Below are 26,535 nucleotides of genomic sequence, written 5' to 3'. Positions count from 1 at the left end.
ATCTGTACCTGCTGCTGACTCAGCCATTGCCCCCCACCCCACCACCCCATGACACCTCTCTCCCAAGCTGATGGGAACAAAGCAACCACAAGTTTCCAGTTGTAAAAACTGGGGAGGGGCCATCAAGAACAAAGATCAAGGCTTTGGATTTTCCATGACACTTGCACAGGGGCGGGAGCACCGGGCCTATCTGGCACAGTTGCCTCGGCCCAGGCCCTCTGGGAAGAAGGAAGCTGCCATGGGGGCACGGGGCAGTGCCTGCCTCACCACGCGTGGTGCCCTCTCCTGGAGCGGCCGTGGCAGGAGTCAAGCGACTGCCCTGCAGGCTGTCTGCACCACGTGTCCTGAACTCTGGGCCTTCCCAGCCCCAATTCCTCCCAGCTCTCTCAGACCAGACAGCCTCAGAGGCCAGGAACTCACCCAGCAGCCGCTGTGCTGCGGGCTCAGAAGTCAAGGCTCAGGAGGGAGAAAGGGAAGGAGACAGAGACAGTGCACAGGAGAAGGGAGTGTGGACTTTGGGGTGGATGGGATGGTAGGGTAGCTGGAAGTCAAAAGGCAGCTGGAACGGGGCTGCCTCCCAGGGTCAGGCCCATCTCTGCGTCCTGCTGCACCATGCCCCCCACCTCAGGAAGACTGGGGGAGCTGGGTTACAGAGGAGCGAACCCCATTAGACACATGATGGTGCATCTTTTTGGTGGAGTACTCTTTAGCTGTTAAAAAGAAAAGTGAAAGAAATCTATATAGACTGACAGGGAAGATGACCAAGGTATAGTCAGTGAAAAAAAGTTGAAAAACAGTGTGTAGACTCTGATACTATTTTCTTAGAAATAATTATTATTTTTTTATAAAGATTTTATTTATTTATTTGACAGAGAGAGATCACAAGCAGGCAGAGAGGCAGGCAGAGAGAGAGGAGGAAGCAGGCTCCCTGCTGAGCAGAGAGCCCGATGCGGGGCTCGATCCCAGGACCCTGAGATCATGACCTGAGCCGAAGGCAGCGGCTTAACCCACTGAGCCACCCAGGCGCCCCAGAAATAATTATTTTTAATGAGCAACTATTAATGAACAACTATTAATTAGCAACTGTTGTCTTTAGATATGTGTATCTAAATAACTATTTGTGCTTAGAAAGAAGTATGGAAGGATACATGCTGAATTGTTAAAAGAAATTATGTTTGGGATCATTTGGATTAGAATTAGAAAAAAAGGAGAGACTTTTGTATTAGAAATTTCTGTAACAACAATGAATAATCAAAAAAAAAAAAAGACGTGGGGGATGGTTGCAAGCAGTCCAAGTGTGCAGATAGAGCCGGGTACACGGACATGCCAGGTACACACACACTCACACACCTGTGCTCACACCAACCACACCTGGCCCACCAACGAGGACCCCGCTGGTAAGTCTGGCAAAGACTTGGGCACACACCTGGCTCAGGCATATCCTCCTGGTCCCAGGCTACCTTGGCATGTGTCAAGCAGGGCCCTTTCTAGGCATCCATCCCATCCCAGATGGTCTTCTAGCTCCTTCTAGCTAGAAGGTAGCTTCCCCAACTTCCAGCTACTCTCCCCTGGGCCTCCATCCTTTCTTGCCAGGTTCCTAAACAGCCAGGCCCTAGGGAGTCAGGAGAGACAACAAATCCAGGAGGGAAGCACCTGGCTTGGCTGTGAAGAGGGCCTCCCCCTTCTCTGGGCACTGGGGAGCCGCTCTCCGACATTCCAACACCAGGGTTGTCCCAGGGATTCTGATTTGACTAAGAAACTGCCCCAGGCATCAGGCAATCCAAATATCCTCCTGGTTTTCCACTTACTGGTTGGGTGGCCCTTGACTTGTTATCTAACCTTTCTGAGCCTCAGTATTCTCATCTGTAAAGTGGGAATAATAAGGTTACTGTGAAACTCAAAGATGATACTATCTAAGAGACTCAATGCTTTGGAAGATAAACAAGGAAATAATGATCACAGAAGTCAGGAGACAGTTCTCTCTGGGGCGGAGGGGTGGGGCCAATGAGGGAGGCACAAAGGACTTCCGGGGTGCTGATGGTACTCTATTTCTCGACCTGGCCCGTGGAAACATGGGTGTATGATTTAAATTATTTATTAAACTCTACATATATGTTTAATAGAAATCTTACTTTTCTTACTAAGAAAAAAATGCTTTGCAAGGTTTCGTGTTCTGCATAAACGTACAGTTGTATTAGGAAGTACAAATTCCCATTTGTTCTCCCTGAGCAGCCTCTGGGACTTGAAATTTTTCTGTGGTCCAAGTTAGCCAGAGGTAAGGATCACCTAATAAGTAGCGATTTCAGTTATAAGTTTAGACCTGTGTTGTCTTTCTTGCAGACGTGCCTCTAGGGTGTGCATGATTAGGGGAGATGCCTCGAAGACAGCTGTCACTCCGCTCACAGTCCTGAGCTGGCTCTTCCCCATGGGACCTTGCCCTGCAGAATTCTGAGCACTGTGGGCATGTCTTTCCACCCAGACTTCCTGGCCAGAGTAATCCTCAATCCGCGAAGAGCAAAGCACTCTGAAACCCAGACCGCCTACTCTCCACCCCTACCCACCACCCCTTAGTCCTCAACAGTCTGGCCACTTCCTTGGTCCTCAGGCCCAGCCATTTCCAGCTCTCGCCTGAAAGGTCAGTCCCTCCATCCCCCAATTCCCAGCCTCTCCTACTCCTGCTCCTTGCTCCTAAGACTGCAAGGCGCTCTGCTCCTCCCGCAACAGCTCCTCAAGGCTCCAGAGCCCAGTCTGTACAGGGGCATCACTGTCCTTACAGGCTGTGACTCCAGTGGAGGGAGCCTTCAGGAGGGCCTGGTGTGGAGGGCAGGACCTCCCTGCCCACCCAGGCCTGAGACCCCATGCTCCGCCCCCATACACACACCCAATGGCACCAGGCATCCCTCAGGGCTGAGCCCACCCTGCCATCAGAGGCCACAGGAATTTCCATGTAGGTCTGGCCAGGGCCACTGCCTAGTGGCCTTCAGTTGCCTACCCTCACATCTGACTTGCTCCCTGTCTCTTTCTGACTTGGCTTCTGTTCGACTCTATGATTTACTCTCTCTGCCTGAATCCCTGAATTTCTGTGGGTCTCTGTCTCAGCAATCCTCCCCGGCCAGCACAGGGGCAGCGTGAAACTTCCATCTGTGTGGGGGGCAGCCCATGGCCCCTGCTCCTGGCCCTTGGCCTGGGCCTCTGCCAGCTGGGAAGGTGGTCTCTGGCTGAGGCCTCACCCCGCCAGTGGGGAGGTGACTAAGGTGAGGGTTTTGGAAAAGAGCCCACAGGCCTCAGAGGCAGAGGAGAATGGAGAGAGAAGAGGCCACTGATGAAGCTGGAGATGCGGGAGGATGGCACTTCTCTCGGAAGTTGAGGAGCACGGGGTGTTGTTGGGGGAATGAGAAGCCCCTGAGGGAATGGGGGGCTCTCTGAGATATTGCGTCATCAAGGCTGAGAAGGAAGTCGAGCTCTGGAGAAAAACAGGTCTTGGGTGAAATAAAGGCGGGTTTCAGGGATAGGTGCTGATAGTAAGTTCTTTCCAGTGTCTAACCTCAATCCTGCCTGCTGCAGAGCAACTCTTTCTGTCTGTTTACTTCTTGCATGTTCAGAGTTCATGTGGGCCATAAAGCGAAAGCTGACGCAAGAGATGCTTGTGAGCGGCCGTGAGGTTCTCTCCTCAGCCTGGGGAGCCACCAGGGTGTCCCCTCCTACCCCCAGTCACCTGATAGCTCCCTAGCCCTTGGCATGACCTGGAGACTGAGCTGTGGGCAATGGCAGCTTCAAGTCACTTAGACAATCTTCCTTTCACTAGTTTATTTATTATTCTTTTCCCGCCCCTCCACCCCTTCCCCACCAGCTGCTTAAAATATTTTTCAAACAGAAAAATCCAACCACAGCTGGAAACCAACCCTAAAGTTAGTGGGGAATGTGGGAGCTGCCAGGGAAAGTTGCTGGAGTTGGGGCGGGGCTGTGAGAGGAAGGGCCCCAGCCACGGAGACAACCTTGCTCTGCAGGGGACCCGGTGGCAGACCACGGAGAGGGCATTCGGGTGCCATCATTGCTCCACAAACAGTCTGCAAGGACCCGCTGTGGGGGAGGTGATACAAATTGGCTTTAGTAAAAGAGGGGGACCCCCCCTTCAAGGAGCTGAGGGCTTAAGGAGAAGTTAGGGCCGACAGGAGCATACCAATGACAACAGCCTCCACTGAGAAAGGATTTCCTATGTACAAGGTGCTGGTCTAAGCACTTCACATGCATTCACTCACTCAAAGCCTTATCGATCCTGTGAGGAAGGTACTATTGTTCTCCCCATCTCACAGAGGAGCAGACTGAGGCACGCGGAAGTTAAGGAACTCACACACCACCATACAGCTGGCATAGCAGACGGGCTCTACGCTCGGGGGGTTCCGGAATCCAAGCTCTCAGTCACTGAGGGCTAGGCTGCCTCTCCAGGATCACACAAGGGGAGAGAAGTACAAACAAATTAACATGAGATGGTCCCTGACAGGGGGTCAGAACAGAAGTGCTTCATGGAGGAAGTAACATATGTTCCTTCTGGAAGGAGAACGGGGATTGAGGGACTAAGCTCAGTGGCAGGGCCACAACCCTAAGAGCAGAGAAAGTGGAGGCAGGAGCAGATGCAGAAACAGGATTCAAGAGGCCCAGCTCCCAAAGTGTGGCGCCCATCACGCAAGGGGCTGTCCTCACAGCAGCCCAGTACTGAGAGGAGAGGGATGCCACGCCGCCATTGTGGACAGTGATCCGGATTCATAGTCTATCCCTCCAGCACCCTCGGCTGCCTCTCACCTCAACACCTCCCTTACCTGCCCAGTTCTCTCATTCTCACTCTTTGTACTATCCCCTTATCTGTAAGGAGGGCTGAAAGACAAAACAAGAATACTCAAAAACTCTTTTTTATACAAATGTTTGGGGCGATTTAATTTAGACAAAAATCACCAAGCTATCTTGGTCGGGATGGATGGCTCACTAGAGTGACCACTCAGCCGTGTGGCCCAAAGACCCCAAGAGATAGGATGGTGGGTCATTGGACCAGATTCTTCTCCCTGCCCTGCCTCTATTTGTCTCTGCGACCTTTACCAGGTCACTTGGCCTCTCTGGGCCTCAGTTCTCTCCCTGGATCTGTCTGGTGTGCTCCCATGAGCAGAGAGTCCTCTGAGTCCTACTGGGTCCTCTTCTCCACACCTATGGACTTGGAACGACCAGCTGGGGGGATGCTCAAAGCTAAGGCAAAGATGGTGACAATACTGCCAGGACACCGATCTAGCTATTCTCCAGTATGCCTTCAACTGTAAGCTTCTGAGGGCCAGTGGATAGGGCATCATAATCTTGATGATGGCTCTGATTTATTGAACGCTTACTACCTGAAAGGCACTCTCCTAAGAGGCTGTCAGGGAATAACTTATTCCATCATTTTAACAATGTTACTCATGATGAACCTGAGGCACAGAAGGGGTTAAGGTCAGTGCCCAAAGTCACAGAGCAGGGAGAGGCTGAGCCAGGATTCCCATGCAACCATCTGGTTCCAGAAGCCACTGGAAGGAGGCTGGTGCAGGGCTTCCATGGAGGACAGGGAAGCACCTGGAGGGCAGGGATTATGTCCTGTTTGTCACTGTCTCCCAGGGCCTGGAATCCCTGAAAGATTGGGTTGGCCTTGACTGGCATGGCCTTGTCATGACAGAGCCAGGAGACAGAGGTGTGAGTTCTAACAAGTTGCTAGTGTTCAGGAATTTGTGCAGACTAGCTGCCTCCACGCCCATGATGTGAGGGCCTCTGAGCCCATTCCCAGGTCTGAACCAGTTAGGCCCTGACCATAGCCGCCCGCTGTAGGTCCCTAACTGTCCCAGAATGGGCTGCCCTCAGGCGCCTCCAGATCCCAGGAGCGGGCTGCTTCCTGTCCCACCAGGCAAGGGCTGGCCAGCCAGTCCCAGGCCTGCTGCTGCAGTAACCCAGCTTTGGGTGGGCTCCTTCCTTTAGAAGCTGACCGCCTCCTAGACCCTTCTGTGGAGGGGAACAACCCCAAACCTCTGCAGGTTTTAAGTCTGAGCCTCAAGGGGAAGGGAACTTCCCCGAGTTGGAGGCCTCGAGTGCTGGGCCTCCCGCGCCCCCTGGCGGAAGGAACGGAGCTGTGCACGGGCCTGTACTGCCGCATAAGTCCAGCCTTCCCTCGCCTCTGGGGCCCTCTGTCCTCTCTCCTCCTGCCTCTAACTCATTCACCATGACTGCACGGCCACTGGGTACCAAGCACGTGCCATGAGATGGGGACACAGAATGTGTCCTGTGACTATGACACTGTCCCTGTCCTAAGGTGCTCCCCACCCCACTCATTCATCCAACTCACTCAACAAAATATTTAGGGAGCTCCTACTCTCTGCCAGGCTTTCTTCTAGGCTCCGGGGACACCATCCCTGCCCTTGGGAAGTTTGCAGTCTATCAGGACATCCACCCTGGTTCAGAAGGCAGTTACCATATAGCGGGGAGAGCCCAGGGGCTGGAGACGAGTCCAGCGGACAGGTGGGATGGCGCCACACTGATGCTGAGGGGCATGTGTACAGGGATGGGAATGACAGGAGATCAGTGTGCAGGAAGACTGCTGAGTGGCATCTGGGCGAGGCTTGAATGGCTGTGTAGGATCTCTCCGGGTGTAGGAAATGGGGCGTGGAGTGGGGTGGGGCAGGGAGAAAAGAATGTCCTACACAGAGAGGATAGAATGAGCAAGCACATACACAGCCAGCGTGTTGAGGGAGTTGCAAATCGTCTTCTGTGGTTGGAGTGTGTGGTGAGCGGGAAGAAAGCAGCAGGAGAGTGGAAAGGGACTTGCAAGCTTTGGAAGGGGTTTGGGTCTTTTCCTGAAGCCTGTGAGGAGCCTCTGAAGGTTTTAAGAAGCAGAGTGATAGGATTTCCGTTTGCATTTTATTAAAGGACCACAAGACTAGACCACTCTCTCAACAGAGCATGGAGGAGGAGCCGGAAGGGCCGGTGGCCGGAGATGGAGTGGCGTTTGTATTCCAGCTGTGGGAATACAGCTGTGTTACTGGGCAGGATGCTTCGCCTCTCTGAGCTACGGAGGCCCCGTCCATTAAATGGGGGTGTTGATACCTAGTCTGCAGAGCTGCTGAGAGAACTGAACGTGAAGCTAGTGCCTACTACAGTGCCTGACACGTAACAGATACTCAGGGTACCATCACTCTTTTTAAGCCGGGAAACCTACTAAGAAGGTTGTTGTATTGCCTTGGCAAAAGATGAGACAAGGCCTGACTGTAGATGGAGAGGAGAAGACACCAAGTGCTCTTTCGGACAGTTGACTTTTGGGATGGGGTCGAGTGTGGATTTTGTTTTTCTCAAATCCTCTTGAAGCTCACCTCTACCGTCCATCCTCAGGCTCTGCCCTGTGGCTCCCTCACTCCTCACCCAGAGTTTTCACTGCCTGCTTTGCACGGGGTGTCCCCTCATTCACAGCTTGTCCTTCTTCCATGCGTGCGGTGGGTCTCAGACAGAGGCTACTGGGGACGGAGGCACAATGCCCAGCACAGCTGCGAACGCAGATAAGAGCTTAACTGCAGTTTCTGACAGCAGCCAGGTGTGTATCTGTTTGGCCACGAGGTTTGTCCCTGAGGCTGGCACAGGCGGGGAGAGAGGCAGTGCTGGGGGAGGTTGATGAGGAAAACTGGCTGACTCCTGCTCAGGTTCCATCCAACACTCACTGAGGAGTTCAAATCCAGCACGCCCACCCTTGGCTTCTCCAGTTCCCCAGCCTAGGCAACTTCCTCCCACACCTGGCCTGCGGGTGTCAGCTCCCTACACAGTTCCCATTCAGGAGGTCCAGAACTTCCAGGTGGGGGTGCCCAGGGGCGACAAGTCCTGTAGGGGTGGAAGCCGCACGGGGTATATCACGTGTGTATAGCGGACACACAGGTTTGACTCACCGTGCGTATTCCTCGGAGGTTGTCAGCAGCGGAGGGGCTCTTGGCATTTACTAAGGCCCAAGGCCCCCACAGCCATCACGAGGGCCCTGGAACAGTTGTTACCAGTGTTCAGGGGCCAGGAATTTGTCTCCTCAGCCTGCAGGTCCCCCTACAAGAGAATCTGGTTCTGGTGTTTGTTTTAAGAGTTAGCTTGTGTTTTGGTTTTCCCTGTATGACAGTCCTGCCTTCCAAAGAGATAATGGTCCTTTGGGTTTCTTTGATGTCTGTGGGGTAGAAATCATTGTTAAAGGATTGTTTTAAGCAAATGCTCTCTACTGTCTTTATTCAAGGGCTCAGCTCACTGGAGAGATGACACCGGGTGTTCTTGAAGTGTCACTGAGGAGAGGGGGAACCATGGGGACAGCAGGGAGAGATGAGGGAAAGGGAGCCTGCTGGAGGGTCTGTGAGGATTTGAGACCCCGGCCCTGGCATCGCCGTAGGGAACGGCTGCACTATGCCTTAGGCCTGCTGGTCGCTGGGCACCAGCTCTGCCAGCCCAGGCAAAGACACCTGGGCCCCAGGGAAGCAGTCACATCCCCCAAACCAGAGGCCTGTGGCGCACTGTACGAGGATGAGAGAGCGTGACATGGTGGTGGCCTGCTTCCTGGGCTCAAAGAAGCAAATGCCGACTCTTTCACATACCTTAACTTCAAGCAAGCTCACTTGTGTGTGGAATAAAGGGAGCAGAATGAAGTGCTCCCAGCTCTACACCCTCAGCCTCTGTGTCAGTGCAGAGGGAGGCTGCCAGAGTCCCAAACGCTCCCCTGTACGGTCCTGGCCCAGGGGAGGGGTTCGGAGCGGAGCAGAGCCGGTCCCCTGCCTCACCCTCTCTCTTGGGGCCTCTCCTGCTCTCGGCATGGGCAGCCAGGGCTACCTAGAGCACATGGAGACATGGAAGAGGCTGGGCGTGTGGGGATCCCCAGCTGGCCCTGCTCTGCCCTGGCCCACCCGGAGCGCCCCAGTGAGCTCATGTCTGCTCATGTAACCTCACGGCTCATAACCAGGATGGTGAGACAAAGCTGGAAGGCAGGCAAAGGTGAGAAGTGATGGGTGTCTCCTCAGGAATGTGCTGCCCAATTAAAACCGCCTCCCGGATGGCACGGGCGGGCGGATGCCGGGATTACTCCCTCAGGCTGAGCCATTCCGCAAACATTTACTGACGGCCTACTATGCAGGTGTTGAGCTGGGTGCTGGGGAGACAAGGAGACACGAGAGCCACAATGGAGAGCATAGTCTATCTGTACCAGACCCACTTTGGAAGCTGACTGTGAGAAAGTCTCAGGGGTTCTGCTGATTAAGTCCCCAGGGCCCCTTCACAGCCCCTACCCACCCAAAGTCCTTTCTACCCTCACCACAGGCCCAAGTGCTTGGCCCATTTCCTTCTCTTTTTGAAGCATCCCACAGCCCTCCATCTTCCTCTGGTCTCCCCCTCCTCTTAAGCTGGTGTAAATCAGGCTGCTGCCTCTTCAGTGTCCCTGCTCCTGGGACAGCCGGGACCTTCTGTAATGTCCATCTGTAGTGTGGACATCAGTCCTTGGCAGGGTTCCAACAGAGGCCTCAAGGTGAGGCAACACCAGGTGACAAGAGGGTGGGCTCATTCCCCAGATTCCCCAGGTAAATTCCCTAACAGAAGTGGGTCCTCAGACAAGAAAGCTGAACTTGGAAGAAAGGCCTCACACAGGAAAGAGGCCTCCCTCCTACTAAGGGCAGATGTTAGAAGAGGATAGAAACCTAAGCATGGCCTCTGTAGTGTGTGATTAAAGCCATCACAGGCTTTACCCTTAGCTAGGTCTGTATCTGTGTCTTTTTTTAAATTTTTTTTCAAGACTTTATTTATTTATTTGACAGAGAGAGATCACAAGTAGGCAGAGAGGCAGACAGAGAGGAGGAAGCAGGATCCCCGCTGGGCAGAGAGCCTGACACGGGGCTCGATTCCAGGACCCCAGGATCAGGACCTGAGCCAAAGGCAGAGGCTTTAACCCACTGAGCCACCCAGGCGCCCCTGTGTCTGTATCTTTTAAGATTAAATCCCACAGTGAGAGACACGCCACAAAACACAATTTTGGTGGGGAGTGGTTATCTTTCTCATGTAATAAGAAGTCATAAGATAGGTAGTCCAGGGCCTGAATATGGCTCCAAATGCCACAGGGACCGAGGCTCCTTGCATGCTCCTACCCAGCCTCCTGTAACATGCATTTCTTGCCTTGTGGTCACAAGACGGCTGCCCTTTCTCCAATATTAAGTCCAAATTACAGACAGGAAGAGGACGGTTGAAGGACCAGTTGAGTCTCTGCCCCTTTTAAGGAGCTTTCCAGGGAGTGCCACACAACCTCTGCTTATATCTCATTCAGCCCAAACTGAATCACATGGCAAGAAAGGCAGAGAGATGTATTTTTAACTGAGAATATTGTTGTCCCAAACAAAACAAGATTTGTATAAATAAAGAATATAAGTTAGTATAGAGCTTGCAAAGAGAGAGGTGAAGACCAGATTTCAGGAAAGAGAAGGTACAGGCTGGGAGGTAGAAAAAGAGGAACAATGGCTCCTTGTTGCTTCTGATAAACATTCTTTGCTTGACCAAACTTTAGTCAGGTTCCTAAAACTTCTCATAGGCCCATCTGTGTGCTTATTGCAGAATCCAGTTTTAGCAAGAACTCCCAACTCTGGATACCTGATCATTCCACCATCCCCCAGGTGATGTCTGATCACTCTGGCCTGTCTTCAGCAAGAATCCTCTCAGCTCAGTTTAGCCAGAATTCTTCTTACCCTTAAAGTTTCCCCTTAGTAATTTTCCATGCACTGACCCCCACTCTGCTCCTTGGCTCTGAATTCCTACTTGCCCATGTTGCAGTCAGAGCTGTGCCCAATCCCTTCCCCCCCACAGCAAGTCCGAATTGCGTCTGTCCTTATACCCATTGCCATGGCCCCCTTTAGTAAAGTCGGCCTTATGGTCTTTCACAAGTGTCATTCACTATGTCTTTTTCAGCTTTTCTTACTCTAAAGGCTCAGTGGACCGACTGTGACCAGCAGCTGGGCAGGGGGCTAGACAACAGGAGCACACAGCCTTCCCCATAATGAGGAAAGAGATACAGATGTGGCGGACCTAGGAGGTGGCCAGCTTCACTCCCCATTGCCGCTCAGTTCAGAATCTCTCCTCTCTCCAGCATCATCTTAAGCAATGTCACCTGCTTAATGTCTGCCCTCTGCTGTAGGCTAAGCTTAACCTGGTAGTCCGTACAAAGAAACCCACCCTTTTATTTTTTTAAAGATTTTATTTATTTGACAAAGAGAGAGAGAAAAAGAGCACAAGCAGGGGGGAAACCCACCCTTTTAAAAGTGTTCTCTAACTCCTTCCGTGCATGCCTTCGTGTGTGTGTGGACGACTAGCAAAAGCGACGCCTAAAAGCAGCGGCAGGGCAGTTTCCATGTCTTCTAAGCATCTTTACACCCTCAGCGTCCACACTGCCCCTGTGCTCAAACGGCAGTTGAGAATGGCTTTGGCAGCTGCAGGCTCCTTCCTTGTCCCCAGGCAGAGGCAACGCGCCTCCGGACACTTGATTCAGGCACCTCCCAGCCTTTCTGCTGAAGCGGAGCGTCTGCCTCTCTCCCAGTCTGCTCCGGGAGCCGCTCTCCACCGCCCTCTGCCATCTGGGTACCGAACAGCGCATGCGCGAGCGTAAGCCGGCGTTTCCCCCTCCCTGCCCCCCCTCTCCACCTCCTTCCCGGCGCGGCTGGTCTTCCTGCGCGTGCGCAGCGAGTGAGGGCAGCTGGGAGGACTGAAGAGGCAAGTAAACCTGCCGGAGCGGGCAGGTAGCTGCGGGTGCGGCCCGGAGAGGAGCTGCCAGGAGTCGGCGCCCTGCAGGTCTGGGGACGTCGGCGTTCGCTCACGCCTAGGCGACTCTGGTGGGCCCGGAGCGTCACTCTGTCAGGGGGTGTGACCTGAGCCCGCCTCCCGGGGCTGGGAGTGGAGGGGGATGGGGAGCTCCAGGCCTGTTGTTGATTTGAGGCTTGTTGTTTGTCCGGGAGGGTTTTCTTGAGGAGAGAGCACAGAGTTTGCAAATAGTGGACGGGAAGGGGCGAGGCTGGGACCTGGTGGGAGCTGGGGTGCGCCGAGTCCCCGGGCTGTGGGGAGCTGGGCAGGTTGGTGGAGGGGCTGCTGTTCCTCTGGCTTTATGTAGCAGGTGGGAGGGAGGTGGGGAGCATTGCTACAAAATGATGATCCTGGTAGAAAACGCGCAGGTGTTTGAAGGTGTTTGAAATCACCGACGGCAGTTTGGTCATTTTTGTGTTTTCACTTTTCTCAGACAAAGAAGCAGTTTGCTCTCTCCTGGCTCGGTGGGGCCACTAACCTGCATTCGCTTGCCTCTCTATGTCCTAGGACATGACACAAGTGGCACATCCCGGCCATGGGGTCCCAGCATTCCACCTCTGCTCGCCCCTCTTACTGCAAGCGAAAGAAAGAGAACAGGGAGGATCTGCTGGCCGACAGGGAGCAGGAAGAAGCCATTGCTCAGTTCCCATATGTGGAGTTCACCGGTCGAGATAGCATCACCTGTCTCACGTGCCAGGGGACCGGCTACATTCCCACAGGTGAGAGGCTTTGGTAATCATGGGAAGGATTCCCAAGGTACGCACAGGGCTTCTTCCATCTCCCAGGCAGAGCTTTGCTTCTAGGCAGTCATAGTCAGAGACAGTGCCCTGGACAGGAGCCAACTGAGCTGACTTGATAAATTTGGGTAAGTTCCACAACTTCTGTTGGCCTCCTTATATCTGAAAGCCCTTCTTCACTTCCACTCTTTTGTTCTTTGTTTCCTTGCTTTGGAACATTCAGTTTGCTTTACGCTGTGGGATCTGTTGACAGTCCCATCTCTTTATTGCTCTCACTCATAAGGCCTGGCACAGCTTTGTAGGGGAACCATCTTGGAAGCTTCTTTTCAAGGAAGTAGGTAGTAAATCATTAACAGCCTAAGGTCTGGAAATATTTCAAGTGGGGAGAGAAAAACAGATGCTCAGGAGTGGCGCCTCCACTAAGGACAAGATCATCTGTCACTAAGTTGGTCCTCAGAAAGCCTTAACACTTTAGATGGAGAGTCACAGGTGTTTGCAGCTGGTAAGAACCCTAGAAACTATCCACTTCATAGGACATGCCTTCCTGTGACACGTGAGGAGACAGTGGCCTAGGGAGGGAACGACTACTTCCCCAAGGCCATTCGGCAGCTCCGGGCCATGGGGTAATACTAGAATAGGAACCTAGATTGCTCAACCTCCATGTCACTGTCCTGGTAGGATTAATGTTTTGCAATTTATGGCACACTCTCTAGATTTGTTTCTTGTTCCTTAGGCCCAAAATGTGAAACCTGTATCACAGAAATGTCTAATTCCAGGCAAGCATGTGTGGCGGCAGGTTGATGTGCGACATAAAGGAGAGTGGAGTCAGCGCGTGGGATTTTTATACGAAAATAATTGTTCTGTTCTTTCCTAGAACAAGTAAACGAGTTGGTGGCTTTGATCCCACACAGTGATCAGAGACTGCGCCCTCAGAGAACGTGAGTTTCATGCCTCTCACCTTCCAATACTTACTTCTGTCCTTCTTTCCCTAGTCCCGTATATTTATGAGTACCAGCTAACTTTTTGAAAACTTTTATTATCTATTCTTGTAAATTCTCCATTTCCTTTAATACTATGTGCTCAAGCAAGAGATCTCTGCCCCATCACAGTCTGGGGTTATGGAAACTACTAGAAACATTCCAAGGGCCAAGTGAAAGAGTTGACGTGGAAGGTTTTGGAAAACAGGGGTATCATGGGAGGTGAAGAAATGTTTCTGTCCCCAGACCTCCTCTCTTCAGCTTCTCTCCCCAGATGACAGACAGCATTCAAATGGGTTTTTAAAGGCTTCTCCCCACTCCACTCATTCCTCCCTGGTTTGTGGTTCCTGGCTCTTTGTACTTTCCCCTTCCCCTCATTCCTGGTTTTGCATTTTATCTTAACTAACTGGACCGTGATATCTGACTGCCCATCTGGTTATGTGCTGTGTCATTCCAGCAAGCAGTACGTCCTCCTATCTGTCCTGCTCTGTCTCCTGGCATCTGGTTTGGTGGTTTTCTTCCTGTTTCCACATTCAGTCCTTGTGGATGATGACGGCATCAAAGTGGTGAAAGTCACATTTAATAAGCAGGACTCCCTTGTCATCCTTGCCATCACGGTAAGATGGAGGGCCTTGCTTCCCAGATCATGCACCTGCAAGTTTCGGACCCGGAACACTCATCCTTGTTTTCTCACTTGCCCTGATGCAGGCCACCCTGAAAATCAGGAACTCCAACTTCTACTCAGTGGCAGTGACCAGCCTGTCCAGCCAGGTTCAGTACATGAACACAGTGGTTGGCACATATGTGACCACTAACGTCTCCTTCATTCCACCTCGGAGCGAGCAACTGGTATGCTGTTCTCTTAGGGTCCTTGCTCCATGGGCTTCAGGGAGGAGGAGTTAGGGGACTCTGGGATGCTATAGCCTCATGACTTTGCTTTCCATTTCATTTGCATTGGTAGGAACTGTTTGGTGAGGAAGATCTGACATGCCCTGTAATTATGAGAAAGTAGGAGAAAAATCAGCATTTAAGTGTTAGGGGAACAAAAGAATTTGTAAGAGCAAACAATTCACTATAAATCAAGAAGAGGAAGTATTATAGTCTGAAGTCTGTTGGCCCCTCAGAAGGGAAGGGGTTGCAGACATTGTTAGAGGGACACAGTCTGTCAGGGACCATCTTGGGGAAGTATTTTATATGTGATAGAAGAATGCTCCCAGGTCTGTGGATTGCTGATAAGAGTACTGTTCTGGGTCAGGCAGGCCTGCTTGGCCACAGACTGATGCTGGTGTCTTATTTTCAGGTGAATTTTACTGCGAAAGCTGAGATGGGAGGACCATTTTCTTATGTATAGTAAGGACAGTGTTTGTTCTCTATATGTGTGCTCTCTGCTGGATGAAGGGGATTCAGAGTGAACTCGTTGATTGGGGCCAGTCCTCCCTTAAGTCCCAGGCTTTGGCCTGTGGGTTCCCTAAGCTTTGGCCATCTTAAGGTTTATTTGGAAGATGTGTTGTTGGATAAACGACTGAGGTGCTGGAATTTCTAAGAGAATGGTAAGCCACCGGAAACATCTATCTCCAAGCTCCAGCATTTCTGTGGTGGGTCTGAAAAAAAAAAAACAAGAAGTATTGTGACGTGGAAGGGTGCATGGACACTGTGGGGACTCCGAGCTAGTGAGCCTTGGTAGCACTTAGGTCAGAAGGTAAGGGGAGGGCAGGGGCCCCAGGTAGGGCTGACCATTAACTCAGCACTCTCCTGATGATTCTTTTTCTTTTCTTTTTTTCCTTTTTTTTTTTTTTTAAACCAAACTGTCTCCCTGTTTGCTGTTCGGTAGCTTCTTCTGCACATTGCCCGATATCCTGGTGCACAATATAGTGATCTTCCTGCGGTACGTGGCTCTTCTCCCTGTCCCCTTGGCCTTTGTGTTTGCGTCCAGACCATCAGGCTGTGTGACCTCACCACCTCTGCTCAGGAGGTGCTGTGTGAACCACAAGGCAGAGGCACCTAACCAAAGAGGGGGCACCCATTGCCTTACAGGCACAGATAGAGTAGACCCTTGGGTATCCCCTAGATGCAGGGTCCAAATCACAGATCTCCAGATTTGGAGTTGGCAGCTAGAGAGTTTTCTCCATGAAGTTGGGTCTAATTTTGTGATCCCTTTAGAATCCTAATGAGACTAGTAAAGAATCGAAACGCTTCTCAAGGTGTAAGGACTGAGTGTTTGGCCAGCTTGCTTTCTGTCCACACAAATTACTCTGTGTCATGGGTCTGCAGGGTCTGGCTTAGAATCTTGACCGCGGAATCTACAGATGAGAAGCACCTGCTGTGGGCGTGTGAAGTGTGAGGGTCTAGAGCAGGGTTTCTCAGCCTCAGCAAAGGATTCACAGCCCTTTGTTGTCAGGAACTGTCCTTTACACAGAAAGACATTTTACAGCATCCCGGGCCTCTGCTTGCTAAGTGCCAGGACCAGTCACTGCTTCCCCTCGCCCTCAGTTGTAACACCCCAGAATGCTCCAGACAATGCCAGAAGTTTCCTGTGGGGTAAAATTGTCCTGAGTTTAGAATCGCTTCTTGAGGAAGTCACCTCGTGACATAGCCTTTCTGTGAATGTACGAAATTCTGGTCTCCTGGTTACATAACCATGAAGATAACGCATCTGGGGCCCATGGATTTTGTTGCCTGAGCTTGCAAGAAGTTATTTAGGCAATTTTTCTTACTTTGTCTCAAAAATCGAATTTATTCTTCTTGTTTTTTTTTTTTTTTACCCCCTAGAACTTCAGTGAAGATTTCATACATTGGCCACATGACCCAGAGCTCCTTGGAGACCCATCACTATGTGGATTGTGGAGCAAATTCCACGGCTGTTTAGAAACTGCTCTTGGTTCTTCCATGGCAGCACCTGCCAGAAGAGACAACATCTGTTCCCAGGGCCTGAGTTTCATACCTACCCCAGGTGGTAGAAGTAGAGGAGACGTTGTTTCTCTCAATCCCCAGCAGACATCCTCCTGCCACTTGCAGGGAGAACTCTCTGTGGCGCCACCTGTGTTTCTCAGAACCAGCAGAATCACTGCCCAGTGCCTAGCCTGTGCCCAGCAAGTAGTAGGCACTCAGAGCAAGTTTGAAGAATTGAATTCCAGTCTTTTCAGCTGTTCTGGGGCATTACGCACTGAAACCCTACGGTGGTTCTAGGTTAGCAGACCGTGGAGCGACGTGAAGGTTGGACTGTCCGGGCAGCCGAGTGGTCTCACTCGTCTGCACAGAAGAGGCAGCAGGGTGAGAACGTTTGAATACCTAAGAAAGCACAGACCGTTTCATAGGGGAAAATTTTGCACCTGTTCACAAATGCCTAGGAACTTCAAAACAAGACCCATAACTTTTTCCTGTAGAAAGTTACAATTGTTTTTACCAAGAGTCTATGTGAGGCTTGATTACCCTTCATCCATTGGCTGGAACATGGATTAAGGATTTGGTAGAAAAATAAACCCGACTTTTGATTCATCTGCGTCTCCTCTGATTACCTGGATGTCTTAGGAGCCACCTTGGGGGGACTAGAATAGTTGCCTGCTAAGTGATTCAGCACAGGATGGGAGGGAGGAAGAGGAGCCTGACTGCCCTGTCCCCGTGAGCTCCCCTTGGCCACAGCAGCCTTGCTTCTCTCTCCACCTGGTCCCCATGGTGACAGGCTGCCCCCCTGCTCTCCCAGGACAGAACGCTTCACTCTGTGGGTGGGGCAGACACCTGCCCAGTGAAGTTTGCTTTCCTGCGGAGGAATAACTTCCCCCACCAACGGGCTGTAGTGCTAAGAGGACATGGTCTGAGGCTGAAAGCTCCTTAATGGGTGGCCACCCTCTTGGCACCCAGAGAGTGGGCTGCAGCCCCATGACGGCAGCGAATCCTGTTGAGTAGCTTGAGCAGTTAGGTTTCAGAACTCAGCTGAGCTGGGCTCCTTAACAAGCAACAGATGAAGGAAGGGAGTCTGTATTAGTTTTTGTTCCCATTCCTGTTACTCAATATTTGCCTCATGATTTTTGCTCTCTGAATCTTCTGACGATGGTTAAAGTTTATGACTGTTTGGCTGATGTTGACCGTAACTGAGTAACCCAAAAACAGGGTTGAAAGCAGAGCTTCAGCACTCTCGCGGATCCTTCAGCGGTGTGTTTGGACGGGATAGTGACATCTGTCGGGTGCAGCGGAGCAGGAGCTCGTCGCCGGTCCTGAGAGCACTGTCCCAGACGGAGTGTGCACTGAACGCACAAAGATGTTCACAGTTAGAGGTCTTCTCTTTCGTTTTCCCATTTCCCAGATGGCCGCTAGCCCATTTTTCGTGTAATTTTGAAAAGGTTACTCTGTTCTGAGTCACATTTTATGGCCGTGTGCCTCAGTAACATTTCTACTACATAGTGCCTTGGAATTCAGCTACAATATTCAAATGAGAGCACTTAGAATTTTTAAACACATCTGACTGCATAATGCTGTATGAATTCTCGTGCCTATTTATATCCCTGGCATCCCAAATGACACTTTGGGATGTTCTGCCCAATTTTATTATGCTATCTGTCAATTAGTGAGTAAATGCATATAATTTGCTGTCAGCAGCCCCAAAATGGAAGGGCAAGTGGTTGGCTTGGGCGTCATTGCTGTCTCTGTTGTTTTTCTAGTGCACTGAGATTTGGAGAGAGTATGTTTCTTAGAGGTAAGACTTTACTAGCGATCTCTGTAGTTTCTGGCTTGGCCTGTATTCTAATCTTTCTTGTTCTAAACTACTTCTGTGTCACCTGGTGGAAATCTCCATTTGTTCACCTACTCAAGCCAGAAAACTGTTTACTGAGCACCTGCTGCGTGCCAAGAATGGCGTTTTGTCTGATGCATTTCATCAAGAATCATAGCTAGAAGTTTAACTATCACAAGCTTTTGATATTTACCAGGCCCCATATAGGCCACAGTTTACCTCACCAGTCTATCCTGCAACCCCAGTTTTCCCAGAGCAGAATCCCCGAGATCACTGGATCAGCTCTACTAGGAACTCTAGCCTCGGGTGTGAACCAAATTATTTTAAAAGCTCTGTCCGTTCAGTGGGACCCTGGCTGGCTCAGTCAGTAGAGCATGTGACTCTTGATCTCAGAGTCATGAATTCAAGTCCCACATGGGGTGTAGAGCCTACTTTAAGAAAATAAATAATAATGAAAATAAAAGACTGAGCCTGTTTACAAAAGCTCTACATGAATCTAAAGGGTCCTGAATACTTCCTCTCAGCAAAGTAGTTCTTACTCTTTGCCTTTATCAGTAAGATTCTGTGTTTTAATTTCAGCATAGTGAACATACAGTGTTCTATTCGTTGTAGGTGTACATTAGTAGTGACTTAACCCTTCTGTACCTCACTGAGTGCTTACACTGAGTGTACTCCTCACTTGCTTCACCTGTTTCCCCCGTCCCCACACCCATCTCCCCTCTGGCAACCAACAGTTTGTTCTCTACAGGTCTCTGTTTCTTGCTTTCTCTCTTTTCCTTTGCTTATTTGTTTTATGTCTTCAAATCCATAGATGAGGGAAGTCACATGGTATTTATCTTTCTCTGACTTATTTCACTTTACATTATTCTAGCTCCATCCACGTTATTGCAAACGGTAAGATTTCATTCTTTTCTGTGGCTGAATAATATTCCATTGTGTATATAGACCACATGTTCTTTATCCATTCATCAATTAGGGGACACTTGGGCTGCCTCCATAATTTGGCTTTTGTAAATAATGCTGCAATCAATGTAGAGGTGCAAGTATCCCTTTGAATTAGTATTTTTGTACTTTGGGGTAAGTACCCACTCATGTGATTACTGGATCATATGGTAGTTCCATTTTTAATTTTTGAGGAACCCTCATACTGTCTTTCACCATGGCTGCCACAGTTTGCATGCCCACCAACAGTGCAAGAGGGTTCCTTTTTCTCCACATCCTTGCCAACACATGTTGTTTCTTAGGTTTTTGATGTTAGCCATGCTGACAGGTGTGAAGTAATACCTCACTGTAGTTTGGATTTGCATTTCCCTGATGATGTGTGATGTTGAGCATCTCATGTGTCTGTTGGCCATCGGGACGTCTCCTTTGGGGAAATGTCTACTCATGTCTTCTGCCCATTTTTTAATTGGATTATTTGTTTTCTGGATGTTGAGTTGTATCAGTTCTTATATATTTTGGATATTAACCCTTTATCAGAGACGTCATTTACAAATATCTTCTCCCATTCTGTAGGTTGCCTTTTAGTTTTGTTGATTATTTCCTTCACTGTGCAGCAGCTTTTTATTTTAATATAGTCCCTATAGTTTTCTTTTGCTTCTGTTTGTCTTGCCTCAGGAGACCTATCTAGAGAAATGTTGCTGTGGCTGGTGTCAGAGAAATTACTGCTTATGCTCTCTTCCAGGATGATTATGGTTTCAGGTCTCACATTTAGGTCTTTAATCCATTTTGAGTTTATTTTTGTGTATGGTGTAAGAAAATGGCCCAGTTTCATTCTTTTGCATGTAGCTGACCAGCTTTACCAACAGTTTGTTGAAGAGACTTTTTCCCATTAGATATTCCTTCCCCTTTTGTCAAAGATTTATTGACCATATGTTTGTGGGTTTATTTCTGGGTTTTCTATTCTGTTCCATTGATCTTTTTGTCTGGTATTGTGCCCGTACTATACTGATTTGATTACTACAAGTTTTATGAGTTGAAGTCTGGAATTGTGATACCTCCAGCTTGGCTTGGCTTTGTCAGAATTACTTTGTCTATTTAGGATCTTTTGTGGTTCCATATAAATTTTAGGATTGTTTGTTCTTTGAAAAATGCTGTTGGTATTTTAATGGAGATTGCATTAAATCTGTAGATTGCTTTGGGTAGTATAGACATTGTAACAATATCTGTGCTTCCAATCTATGCATGGCATATCTTTCCATTTCTTTGTGTTCTCTTCAATTTCTTTTGTCAGTGCTTTATAGTTTTCAGAATATAGCTCTTTTACCTCTTTGGTTGAGTTTATTGCTAGATATTTTATTTTTCGGTGTTATTATAAATGGGATTGTTTTCTTAATTTCACTTTCTGTTGCTTCATTATTAGTGTATAGAAATGCAATGGCAGGGTGCCTGGGTGGCTCAGTCGGTTTAGCATCTGCCTTCAGCTCAGGTCATGATCCCAAGGTCCTGGGATCAAGTCCCACATCAGGCTCCCTGCTCAGCAGGGAGTCTGCACCTCCCTGTCCCTCTGCCTCCCTCCCAGTTTATACTCTCTCTCTCAGTCGCTCACTCTTTCCCTCAAATAAATAAATAAAATCTTAAAAAAAATGTAATGGATGTCTGTACATTGATTTTGTATCCTGTGATTTATCTGAATTCATTTATCAGTTCTAGTAATTTTTTGGTGGGGTGTTTAGTTTTCTGTATATAGTATCATGTCATCTGCAAATAGTGACCGTTGAAATTCTTCCTTACCAATATGGATGCCTCATTTCTTTTAAAATTATTTTTCTAACATAGAATGTATTATTTGCCCTAGGGGTACAGGTCTGTGAATCATCAGGCTTACACATTTCACAGCACTCACCATAGCACATACCCTCCCCAATGCCTTAACCCAACCACCCTATCCCTACCCCACCACCCCCCAGCAACCCTCAATTTGTTTTGTGAGATTAAGAGTCTCTTATGGTTTGTCACCCTCCCAATCTCATTTTGTTTCATTTTTCCTTCCCTACCCTGCATACCCCCCACTTTGCCTCTCAACTTCCTTATATCAGGGAGATCATATGATAATTGTCTTCCTCTGAGTGACTTATTCGCTCAGCATAATACCCTCTAGTTCCATCCATGACATTGCAAGTGGCAAGATTTCATTTCTTTTGATGGCTGCATAGTATTCCACTGTATATATATACCACTTGTTTATCCATTCCTCTGTTGATGCATCTAGGTTCTTTCCATAGTTTGGCTATTGTGGACATTGCTGCTATAAAAATTTGGGTGCACGTGCCCCTTCGGATCACTATATTTGTATCTTTGGAGTAAATACCCAGTAGTGCAATTGCTGGGTCGTAGGGTAGTTCTATTTTCAACTTTTCGAGGAACCTCTGTACTGTTTTCCAGAGTGGCTACACCAGCTTGCATTCCCACCAACAGTGTAGGATGGTTCTCCTTTCTCCGCATCCTCGCCAGCATCTGTTGTTTCCTGACTTGTTAATTTTAGCTATTCTGACTGGTGTGAGGTGGTGTCTTTCTGTGTTTGTTTTTTTTTTTTAAAGATTTTATTCATCTTTCTGTGGTTTTGATTTGTATTTCCCTGATGGTGAGTGATGTGGAGCACTTTTTCATGTGTCTGTTGGCCATCTGGGATGTCTTCTTTGCAGAAATACCTGTTCATGTCTTTGGCCCATTTCTTGATTGGATTATTTGTTCTTTGGGTGTTGAGTTTGATAAGTTCTTTATAGATTTTGGATACTAGCCCTTTATCTGATAAGACATTTGCAAATATCTTCTCCCATTCTGTCAGCTGTCTTTTGGTTTTATTAACTGTTTCCTTTGCTGTGCAAAAGCTTTTGATCTTGATGAAGTCCCAATAGTTCATTTTTGCCCTTGCTTCCCTTGCCTTTGGCAATGTTTCTAGGAAGAAGTTGCTGCAGCTGAGGTGGAAGAGGTTGCTGCCTGTGTTCTCCTCAAGGATTTTGATGGATTCCTTTCTCACATTGAGGTCCTTCATCCATTTGGAGTCTGTTTTTGTGTGCGGTGTAAGGAAATGGTCCAGTTCCATTTTTCAGCATGTGGCCGTCCAATTTTCCCAACACCATTTGTTGAAGAGACTGTCTTTTTTCCATTGGACATTCTTTTCTGCTTTGTCACAGATTAGTTGACCATAGAGTTGAGGGTCTATTTCTGGGCTCTCTATTCTGTTCCATTGATCTGTGTGTCTGTTTTTGTGCCAGTACCATACTGTCTTGATGATGACAGTTTTGTAATAGAGCTTGAAGTTTGGAATTGTGATGCCACCAACTTTGGGTTTCTTTTTCAACATTTCTCTGGCTATTCGAGGTCTTTTCTGGTTCCATATAAGTTTTAGGATTATTTGTTCCATTTCTTTGAAAAAAAAAATGGATGGTATTTTGATAGGGATTGCATTAAATGTGTAGATTGCTTTAGGTAGCATAGAGATTTTCACAATAAATTGTTCTTACAATCCATGAGCTTGGAACATTTTTCCATTTCTTTGTGTCTTCCTCCATTTCTTTCATGAGTACTTTATAGTTTTCTAGTACAGATTCTTTGCTTCTTTGGTTAGGTTTATTCCTAGGTGTCTTATGGTTTGGGGTGCAATTGTAAATGGAATCAACTCCTTAATTTCTCTTTCTTCTGTCTTGCTGTTGGTGTATAGAAATGCAACTGATTTCTGTGTATTGATATTCTGACACTTTACTGAATTCCTGTATGAGTTCCAGCAGTTTTGGAGTTGAGTCTTTTGGGTTTCCCACATAAAGTATATCATCTGAAAAGAGTGAGAGTATGGTTTCTTCTTTGCTGATTCGGATACCTTTAATTTCTTTTTGTTGTCTGATTTCCAAGGCTAGGACTTCTAGGACTATGTTGAATAGCAGTGGTGATAGTGGACATCCCTGGTGTGCTCCTGACACCTTAGGGGAAAAGCTCTCAGTTTTTCCCCATTGAGAATGATATTTGCTGTGGGTTTTTCATAGATGGCTTTGATGATATTGAGGTACGACTCTCTATCCCTACACGTTGAAGTGTTTTGATCAAGAAAGGATGCTGTACTTTGTCAAATGCTTTTTCAGCATCTATGGAGAGTATCATATGGTTCTTATTCTTTCTTTTATTAATGTATTCTATCACATTGATTGATTTGTGGATGTTGAAACAACCTGGCAGCCCAGGAAGAAATCCTACTTGGTCGTGCCGAATAATCCTTTTAACGTACTGTTGGATCCTATTGGCTAGTATTTTGGTGAGAATTTTTGCATCCATGTTCAAGGATATTGGTCTGTAATTTTCCTTTTTGATGGAGTCTTTGTCTGGTTTTAGGATCAAGGTCATGCTGGCCTAATAAAGTGAGTTTGGAAGGTTTCCTTCCATTTCAATTTTTTGGAACAGTTTCAGGAGAATAGATATTCTTTCTTCTTTAAATATTTGGTAGAATTCCCCTGGGCAGCCTTCTGGCCCTGGGCTCTTGTTTATTGGGTGATTTTTTATGGCTGCTTCAATCTCCTTACTGGTTATGGGTCTGTTCAGGTTTTCTATTTCTTCCTGGTTTAGTTTTGGTAGTTTATATGAATGCATCAATTTCATCCAGATTGTCAGATTTGCTGGCATATAGTTACTCATAATATGTTCTTATAATTGTTTGTATTTCTTTGGTGTTGCTTGTGATCTCTCCTCTTTCATTCATGATTTTATTTATTTGGGTCCTTTCTATTTTCTTTTTGATAAGCCTGGCCAGGGATTTATCAATCTTATTAATTCTTTCAAAGCCCCTAGTTTCATTGATTTGTTCTATTGTTTTTTGTTTGTTTGTTTGTTTGTTTGTTTCTATTTCATTGATTTCTGCTCTGATCTTTATTATTTCTCTTCTCCCGCTGGGTTTAAGCTTTCTTTGCTGTTCTTTCTCCAGCTGCTTTAGGTGTAGGGTTAGGTTGCGTATTTGAGACCTTTCTTGTTTTTTGAGAAAGGCTTGTATCACTATATATTTTCCTCTTAGAACTGCCTTTGCTGTGTCCCACATATTTTGAACAGTTGTGTTTTCATTATCATTTGTTTCCATGAATTTTTTCCCTTCTTCTTTAATTTCCTGGTTGACCCTTTCATTCTTTAGTAGGATGCTCTTTAGCCTCCATGTATTTGACTTCTTTCCAATTTTCCTCTTGTGATTGAGTTCTAGCTTCAGAGCATTGTGGTCTGAAAATATGCAGGGAATGATCCCAATCTTTTGGTACCAGTTGAGACCTGATTTGTGACCCAGGCTATGATCTATTCTGGAGAATGTTCTATGTGCACTAGAGAAGAGTGTGTATTCTCTTGTTTTGGGATGGAATGTTCTGAATATATCTGTGATGTCCATCTGGTCCAGTGTGTCATTTAAAGCCCTTATTTCCTTGTTGATCTTTTTCTTAGATGATCTGTCCATTTCAGTGAGGGGGGCATTAAAGTCCTTTACTATTATTGTATTAATGTCAATGTGTTTCTTTGATTTTGTTATTAATTGGTTTATATAATTGGCTGCTCCTGTGTTAGGGGCATGGATATTTAAAATTGTAAGATCTTGGGGCAACTGGGTGGCTCAGTGTGTTAAAGCCTCTGCCTTCGGCTCAGGTAATGATCCCAGGGTCTTGGGATCAAGCCCTGCATCAGGCTCTCTGCTCAGCGGGGAGCCTGCTTCCTCCTTTCTCTCTCTGCCTGCCTCTCTGCCTACTTGTGATCTATGTCTGTCAAATAAATAAATAAAATCTTTTAAAAAAAATAAAATAAAATGAGTTTCTTGCAGACAGCATATCGATGGGTCTTGTTTTTTTTATCCATTCTGATACACTGGGTCTTTTGATTGGCACATCTAGCCCATTTACATTCAGAGTAACTATTGAAAGATATGAGTTTAGTGCCATTGTATTGCCTGTAAGGTGACTGTTACTGTATATTGTCTCTGTTCCTTTCTGATCTATTTTAGGCTCTCTGTTTGCTTAGAGGACCCCTTTCAATATTTCCTATAGGGCTGGTTTGGTGTTTGCAAATTCTTTTAATTTTTGTTTGTCCTGGAAGCCTTTCCAGGAAGTCTGCTGCCAATCTAATATTTCTATGTTACAGACTTCTTGTCCTGAGCTGCTTTCAGGATTTTCTCTTTGTCACTAAGACTTGTAAGTTTTACTATTAGATGATGGGATGTGGACCTATTTTTACTGATTTTTGAAGGGGCTTCTCTGTGCTTCCTGGATTTTGATGCTTGTTCCCTTTGCTATATTAGGGAAATTCTGTACTATAATTTGCTCCAATATACCTTCTGCCCCTTTCTTTCTTCTTCTTCTGGGATCCCAATTATTCTAATATTGTTTCATCTTATGGTATCACTTATCTCTTGAATTCTCCTCTCATGATCCAGTAGTTGTTTGTCTCTCTTTTGCTCAGCTTCTTTATTCTCTATCATTTGGTCTTCTATATCTCTACTTCTCTCTTCTGCCTCTTTTATCCTAGCAGTAAGAGCCTCCATTCTTGATTACACCTCATTAATGGCTTTTTTTTAAAATTTCAACTTGGTTAGATTTTTTTTTTATTTCTCCAAAAAGGGATTTTATTTCTCCAGAAAGGGATTCTCTAATATCTTCCATGCCTTTTTTGAACCCAGCTAGCTCCTTGATAATCGTCATTCTGAACTCTAGTTCTGATATATTACTGATGTCCATGTTGATTAAGTCTCTAGCTGTCACTACTGCCTCTTGTTCTTTTTTTTTTTTTTTTGTGGTGAGTTTTTCCGCCTTGTCATTTTATCCAGATAAGAATATTTGAAAGAGAGACTAAAATACTAAAAGGGTGGCAAAGACCCCAGAAAAATATATGCTAACCAAATCAGAAGAGATGCAAAACTGGGGGGAGAATAAAGGGAGAAAAATTTAAAAATAAAAAAGTATATATATTAGACTGCTGAATAGAACAGAGCCACCCACTTGATTTGGGGTGTATTCTGGTCTCTTAGGAGAAACTACCTCCCCAAATTTTAAAGATGGAAAAACATATATATACAAAAATAGGGGTAAACACGATGAAGGTATGGAATATGACTGTAAAGATGAAAATTTAAAAAAGATTCTAAAAAAGGGATTGATAAGTTGGTTGGAAAAAGAAAAAAAGAATGTGATCAGTCTGGAGACTAGAACAAAGCCATGTACCAGATTTAGGGTATATTTTGATCTATTAGAAAAAAACTGTATCCCAAAATTTTAAAGAAAAAAAACCTATATGT

The 26,535-nt window shown here is 47.3% G+C and overlaps 1 protein-coding gene across 5 annotated transcripts; it reads left to right on the top strand.

Moving 5' to 3' along the window:
- The first annotated feature begins 11,708 nt into the window (after positions 1-11,708).
- On the top strand, positions 11,709-16,789 carry TMEM106C (transmembrane protein 106C). 5 transcript variants are annotated; one of them, XM_032876938.1, is made up of 8 exons: positions 11,709-11,760; positions 12,355-12,566; positions 13,459-13,522; positions 14,019-14,178; positions 14,270-14,410; positions 14,862-14,911; positions 15,393-15,446; positions 16,331-16,789. In XM_032876938.1, the coding sequence occupies exons 2-8, from the start codon at positions 12,383-12,385 to the stop codon at positions 16,425-16,427; spliced, it is 750 nt and encodes a 249-aa protein (XP_032732829.1). In that variant the 5' UTR covers positions 11,709-11,760; positions 12,355-12,382; the 3' UTR covers positions 16,428-16,789. The 5 variants fall into 5 exon arrangements, with proteins under 5 accessions (XP_032732829.1, XP_032732827.1, XP_032732828.1 ...); XM_032876936.1 differs by having other exon boundaries at positions 11,717-11,838; XM_032876937.1 differs by having other exon boundaries at positions 11,724-11,879.
- The last annotated feature ends 9,746 nt before the right edge of the window (positions 16,790-26,535 follow it).

The sequence above is a fragment of the Lontra canadensis genome, unplaced genomic scaffold (genome assembly GCF_010015895.1).
Source record: "Lontra canadensis isolate GAN:19392208 unplaced genomic scaffold, GSC_riverotter_1.0 scaffold59, whole genome shotgun sequence".
Lineage (NCBI taxonomy): Eukaryota > Metazoa > Chordata > Mammalia > Carnivora > Mustelidae > Lontra > Lontra canadensis.
This window is presented reverse-complemented; position numbering and strand designations above follow the sequence as displayed.

Bases quoted from the DNA above. Each gene is read 5' to 3' on its own strand.
- TMEM106C (XM_032876938.1), top strand. From the start codon at position 12,383: ATGGGGTCCCAGCATTCCACCTCTGCTCGCCCCTCTTACTGCAAGCGA. The intron at 12,567-13,458 runs GTGAGAGGCTTT...GTTCTTTCCTAG, and splicing joins GACCGGCTACATTCCCACAG to AACAAGTAAACGAGTTGGTG. The intron at 13,523-14,018 runs GTGAGTTTCATG...GTGTCATTCCAG, and splicing joins AGACTGCGCCCTCAGAGAAC to CAAGCAGTACGTCCTCCTAT.